The 7018-nt window shown below is 45.9% G+C and overlaps 1 protein-coding gene across 3 annotated transcripts in view; it reads right to left on the reverse strand.

Moving 5' to 3' along the window:
- PAXIP1 (PAX interacting protein 1) overlaps window positions 1–5571 on the reverse strand; it is a 31402-nt gene extending 25831 nt beyond the window's left edge. For all 3 annotated transcript variants that reach the window (XM_085050262.1, XM_085050261.1, XM_085050260.1), the window contains exons 1-2: window positions 5157–5571; window positions 42–176 (exon numbers count right to left, since the gene is read on the reverse strand). In XM_085050262.1, coding sequence (XP_084906388.1) covers window positions 42–176; window positions 5157–5246 — 225 coding nt within the window. In that variant the 5' untranslated portion in view covers window positions 5247–5571. The remainder of the gene's footprint in view (window positions 1–41; window positions 177–5156) is intronic.
- Window positions 5572–7018: the final 1447 nt, after the last annotated feature.

Raw genomic sequence — 7018 nt, forward strand, 5'->3', positions numbered from 1 at the left:
TTATAACACTGAAGCATCTATGTCATAGATGAGTCACTGACCTTTACCACAGGGAGATCAAAAACTTCACGAGATTCTCCAACTTCTGGATTGTCCCCATCTTCTGCAATAATATGTGAAGCCAGTGCATTGTAAGAAACTTCCTTCGCTTTCCCAGCTTTCAGAAGTTGGATAACCTAAATCCAAAGGAGAACAGTGAGAAGTCAACAATTTTAGCAACTTTTATTTGAGAAAAACATTAATGTAAGAAGATGCCAACACAGGATGGATGAATGAATACAACCTTCTCTCTTGGCTGCCCTCCTGTAGGTGGTCAGCACTTTCCCTAAGGCTGCCAAACACATTACATTTAAAACCTGACTGCCAAAGGTTTATATCTCTGCCACATTTTCATCATTCCATCTGAAGATCTACTTTTCAAAATCATTGATCATGGGGTAGGAATCAGGGAAATACCAAAGTTTTTCCAAAATATGTATTCCTCAAAAAACATATGAAAACAATTGTCTCTCAGGAAGGGAAAGAAAACTCTTGTCAGTGTTTATTTTTGCATAGGGTAGCTCTGGAAGTGTTTGAATACACTTTAAAATAAGAATTTTAAGGGCTAAGTGATATATAGAAATACAGAAAAACCCCAAACAAGTAAAACTCATGCTCCCTAAATTATTACCTTTAGGAACCAGAACTGAAGTGCCTCACTCTACTGCTCTATCCTCAGAAAATGCAAAACCCCTCTCAACTACCAAAACACATCTCACTCCCAGTTTTGCAAGGCCCAAATTGCAGATGCTGCTAAAGAGCTCAGTGTTGTCTCAGCTCTGCTGTAGAGATCTGTGTGATGAATCCAGCCCTGTGCCCCAAAAAATGGAGTTTCATTTGATCAGATATGGTAACAGAGAAGGTAGTGGGGTGTAGATGGGAGGAAAAGAAAAATGTTTTGAAACACTATGGCCTAGAGTTCAAAAGTTAAAATTGCCAATTTATTGTTTCATTTTTCTTTTATTATTCAGAAATAATTATTTAGAACAAAACTGGTGTGATGTTCATCCTCCAAAACCTGCCAGGGAGAGATGCCTATCCCTGCAAACCTGCTGGGGAAATTCTCTTCGAAACAGGACCCTCTCCCCACAACAGTGAAAAGCAGAGAGCAAGGCAATGCATTCATCAAACAAAATATTAATTAATTGGTCCTTAAGCAATTACTCCCTAACATGTACACTCACCAGGACAAAGAAGCACTGAAAAAGAGACTCTCTCAAAATGTGGCATCAGGTTATTTTATAAAGCATTTCTGCCAAGCAGAAAAACAAGGATAGAAAAATCACCACTCACTGAGGAGACAATTTTGGCATTTCCTGACTGAAGCACCTCACTTCAAAACTCCATTTGAAAAAACAATCCATTTTTTTTTTCTCAGTAGTGGATGAATATTACCACAAAAATGACTCTAAAATAACCAAGAAAATTGATCATGAGCTTGCTGTTCTTGTCACCACAGCCAGAAACAGGAGTGAATGTTTCCATTTTACACACCAATCTCCTAAATCATGATACACCTTCCTGCATGAAATCCAGTTAACCTAACCATAAGGTAACACAGGATGCTGTCATTCCAATGGGAACAGCTAGATCCAAATAAAGCACTTTTGAAAACAGAAGGTATTTAAGAACAGCACACGAGTTCCTTGTCTCACACAGCTCTCCCTGAGTTACAATCACATTCAACTGCTCATTTAGGGGAAGACTAAAAAAAGGAGAGAACGTCATGAAAACCGAGAACCCAAATCTGACAGCATCAGAAAGAAGTTGTAAGTAATACGCTAAAAGTATGATTTTTTTAAATATCAAAACAACGTTGCACTAAAAAACTTGTGCAAAGAGTCTGCTTATACAAAAGTTACAATGATTTCATGTAGTAAGTTTAAACACTGTATTTATGATAGATAATGCTTCATTTGATTACTTTATGTGTCATGGAAAAGACTTTTCCTAATTTAGCTCATGTCAACTTCAAAACTCCTCTCAGAATACATGACTTCTTCAGATTAAGTAGTGCCTGGACTGAGAAATTGTATTGGCACAATTAAAGAACTCACTTATACTGGTATCAACCACATAACTCTAAATAGAAAATAGAATGCTGAAAAGCCCTAATATGAACATTGTAAAAATCCTGCATTTTAGGTGTTGGCTTATACCCATTGAAAGAAATTTCATTTTTCTGGGGAATATAAATTTTCTCTTGTTCTCTCCTGCTAAAATCTGTTTTGGAAGAAACAAGAGGAATAGTTCAAAACTAAGAAGTAAAAGAATGGAAATAAAAAAATAAATGAAACGAGATAACCAAAACCCAAATATCCTGTTCAAAGACCTTGTGCTGCACTGCATTACTTTTTATCTCTTTCTGAAGGAATTACTGATTTTAACTGGTGTTTCCAAAGCATGATGGTTTGGGTTTATACATTTGAGGAAAGCAAGGAAGAGCATTTATTAAGAGTAGCTGACATCCACTCAGCATGCTCGGTAAAGTGTGAGCAGCAAAGAGCACATCCCAGTGGAATGGATTTGAAATTGAGAGCCAGCCTGCTTCTCCCTCCTTTGCCAAAGAACACCTAGGCACAATTCCAGACTTTTGTTTCCCTTCCAATTTATGCCGCATGTGCTTTAATACGCAGTGAGTATGCAGTTATTCACCTGAATAAATTAATTATTTTTCCTCTTCACTTTTGGATTTGTTTTGATTAGTGTCCTCACTTGTGCCAGGCCTGTTTTAATATTTATTATGGTAACTGATTTTCCATGAAACCATTTGGAAATTTAGGCTGAATAAAGGGTGCTCCTCCACAGAAGATGAAAGAGGAAACTTCTTTGGAAAATCAAACTGGCATCCACTTTCACACAAAGTAGTAAAAAGTGCCAAATATATTTGTAATCTTTCTATCAGTAATGGGACAAATTTCACTCAAAGAACTATTTTTTAAGTTTGATTTACAATTCCTGCCTTATGTCCTGGCTCAAAACACACCTGGTAAACACTCCTCATACTCAGGTGTCCCAGGGTACCACAGAGGACACCCACAGGAGCGTGTCCTGGTCTCAGCTAGGAGAGAGTTAATTTATGCTTAGTAGTTGCTACAGTTTTGTCTTCTGGATTCAGAATGGGAATAATGTTGGTAACACACTGATGTTTTGGCTTTTGCAAAGTCCTGTTTATCCTAAGTCAAGGACTATTTTTTTTGTGTCTCACACTCTGCCTGTGGGGAGGAACAGAAAAAGCTAGGAGGGAGCACAGCCTGGGTAGGTGACCCAAACTGGCCAAAGGGATATTCCACACCAAAGAATGTCATGCCCAGTATGTAAACTGGGAGAGTTACCCCTAGGAAGGACTGATCTGGGTTCAGGAGTGAAGTCTGGCTCTGGCATCAGTCAGTGGACAGTGAGCAATTATATTGCACATCACTTGCTTGCACAACACTTCCCTTTTTCTTACCATTATTATTTACTAATACCCTCATATCTTACCTGGTTTTTATTAAACTGTTTCTAGATCTCAACCTACAAGTTTTACCTTTGACTCTCCTCCCCATTCCACTGGGTAGGGGTGGGGGGGTGAGAGAGCAGCTGTATGGTGCTTAGTTGCCAGCTGGGCTTTAGCCAGTACAGAGTCTTCCCCCAGGAGCTGGCCCTGAGCTCAGCCTAGCCCAGCCCAGCCCAGCCCCCTCCTTGCTCAGACCCAGCTCTGTCACCCAATCCAGGCAGAAGAAAATTCAATGCACCGAATTTGGAGCAAATCGAAGCCCTATGACAATGATTCTGACTGCAAAGAAGAATAAAACTTACCATGAGAAAGAAAACCAGTTTAAGAGAATGCCTGTGTACTTACTCTATGGGAAGTCTGCCCATGATCCTCCTGTGTCAACAGACAACTGAGTCCAGGCCTTTTGGGACACTACTTCCAAGACAAATGATGTACAAGACTCCTACAGGATTTTTGCACTCATCCTCATATACATAATAGTAACATTGCTGCCATAGGGCTTTTCTTAAGTAAGGAAATTTGTTCCTTGAGCTCTAAGCCACTGTTGAAAATTTTAGGTCTAAAGATCTACACTTTACACCTAAAGACCTGTCTAAAGAAGTTTTCATCCTGATCTTTAACTGTATTCTTCCTAGACTGTGTTTCTTTTATTATAGCAGGAACGGAAACCATCTGAACAGGCCAGTGCTTATGTCTCCAGGTCACTAGTTCACATGCGAGGCTCAGTGAGTGCCAGGACAGCACGCTAAAGAAACCCAACGCTGAACTGAGGTTTTACTGCAGCAACCACCAGAGAGGAAAAGATTTTAACTTCAGTGTGAAGCATGCAGTAACCTGCTTGCAGGAAACTGCTGTCCTAAAGCTCGGTACGGCGCACTTCAAACACCTGTCTAATTGGACACGCCACAGAAACTTTGTTCTAACCACCTTCGCCCACCGCGGCTCTCATTCACTGCAAGACCACCTGCATCAGCCAGGGCGCTGCCCCAGGGTACGGAGAGAGGACTGGGCGGCCCCTGGCCTCAACCACACCAGCACCACACCGGGCGGCCCGAGGGTGGTAGCAGGGCCGTGCTCGGGGCCGCGCCAAGGCGGGAACGTCTGGGTGGGAGGGAAGAGCCAGCCCGGCCTCCCGTGACGAACCTTCCCCATGGCCTGTCCCCGTACACCCGTGCGGCTCCGGGCACAGGGAGGGGCCGGGCCTGCGGAGCGCTCCGGTCGGAGAGGCGGCGGGAGCTGCTCCCGCTGCCCGCCCGGCCCGGCCCGGCACAGGAAGTCCCTCCGCCCGCTCCTCCTCCGCTCAGGCGGCGCCGGCGGGGCCTGCGCGGCGGGGCCGCGGCTCCCATGGCGGCGGCGGCGGTGCTTTCCGCGGGCACGGCCGGGACCGGGATCGGGATCTGGACCGGGATCTGGACCGCCCGTCTCCCCTCCCCCCCGCCATCCCTCACGGTCCCTCAGGCGCGCGCTCCCCCCCCACTCCCGCCCTTTCCCCGTGAGGAGGCGCGAGCCTCGAGCCCGCGCGGGGTAGCCGGACGATTCCACAGTGCCCCCCCCACCGGGGGGGTGGGGGGCGAGACGAAGGGGAAGGCGGGAATGATCTGCGGGAATGACCCGGTACCTTGGGGTCGATGTCTCCCACCACGAAGAACTTGACGTCTTTGAACATATCCTCCGGGACTTTCAGCTCCTCCTCGTCGTCCGCCAACATGGTCCCGGACGGCAGCAGCAGGCGCACCCCCCGCGCCCGCTATTCCCCCGCGCTCACTGTGGACAAACCGCCGGGGCCCGGGTCTCTCCCGTCCCCCTCCCCCCGCAGAGCCGCCGAACCGCGCGAGCAAGGCGCGCGCTGCGGGACACACCATCCCCCGCCGGGACGTAGGGGGGGCGGAAGGGGGAGGGGAGAGCCGCCCCCGCAAAGCGGCTCCCCCCGCCCGATCAGCCACCACAGCTGCTGCAGGGCAGCGCCCGCTCCTGATCCACAGGCACTATACCTACTCCTCCCTCTCTCTCCGAACCGGGCCGGCAGACAGCATCCGGGTCCGGAGCTCCCCCCGCGCGGGATGCAATGGACTCGCCCCGAACGACAGAGGCGGGCAGCGGGGATACCCGGCCCCGCCCATTGGCGGGGGGAGGGAAGGAGGAGGGAGGCAACCGCCTCTGGCCACGCCTCCAGGGCCGCACAGACCACGCCCCCGTTGTGCCCCGCCCCCTCCGCGCCCCGCCCCCAGCCCGCCGTGAGGGGACGGAGGCGATGGCGGCGGGGCGTCTGAGCACGCAGGGGCGGCGGGAGTTGTGGGGGGTATTCCAGCACCCAGCTCATCAGTGAACCTACTCACTGCTCCCGAAATCAGAGCATACAACCACTACGGTTGGAAAAGACCTATAAAGTCACCGAGTCCCATCCAAATAAGACATTCTCCCTCAGAAACTGCAAAGCATCCTTCTACATTGACAGTGAACCGTTCCCACCTAGAGGGGGATGTATCTTACTAACTATTTTAGATAACAGAAAACCGAAATCATCACTTTATACAAGTCATGGTCAATAGAAAGAAATAAGTGCTTTCAGAGCCTGATTCATGTCGTGTATTTTAAACATCCCTGCATTGACAGGGCTGTTTAAAATATAAATATAATTTAATTGTATCCATATAATAAGCACTCTGCTTTCCAAAGGAGTTTTGGACTCCCCCTCATAATACTTTGATGCAGACAATGTTTCCCTCCCATACTCAGAGCAATGTTAAGAGATGGCATTGTAAGACTTACCAAAATAAAAATACAGGGCACCTATTATTTGCCTCCTGCCTGAAAGGCCTGTCTCACTTTCCTAGGAGTAAACTGGATTTTTTTTTACCTGTGTTATTCCTGAAACTATGGTAGAAACTATAAATCAGTTTACAGGTCACTTATTTACTTTTACTGGAGATAATTTTACTGCAGAAAGGCTTCACTCGTCTTTCTCCAGGTCTCCTAGATCTCCACATGACATCTTCCCCTTTCTAATCCAGCTATATAAGAAATACCAAACCTATCACCTGTTCTTTTACCGCTCCACTAAGAAATCTTACCCTTTGGTTGAAGATTTTATTGTTTTGTACGCCCTCTTGATGAAATTTATTTTTAAAGTGAAAAACTAAAAGGTCCTTAAGCTTTTATATGTTACACTTTTTTGTTGTAGGACAGGAAAAAAAGTAGAAACAACAATCTGCTTTTAAAGTCATTTATCCCTTTCAATAAATCATATTCTCATCTCACTTCTAGCTTTTCTAATAGCCTTTCTTTATAGTAATTTTCTACTGTCCCATGTATTTCCTGGGCTGTCTTTGAAAAGCATTTATCTGAGCTTGCTTTCCTTTATAGCCACTCTCCAGGCTGCTATGTTCAGCCTTTGCTTTCTTAGTTTCATAATTTTCACTCTTTCCAACTCCATCTTTGATCCATTTTGACTTCTTCACACTAAATTAGAACTACTTTGAC

The sequence above is a fragment of the Lichenostomus cassidix genome, chromosome 2 (assembly GCF_008360975.1).
Source record: "Lichenostomus cassidix isolate B80296 chromosome 2, HeHo_3.0, whole genome shotgun sequence".
Taxonomy (NCBI): Eukaryota; Metazoa; Chordata; class Aves; order Passeriformes; family Meliphagidae; genus Lichenostomus; species Lichenostomus cassidix.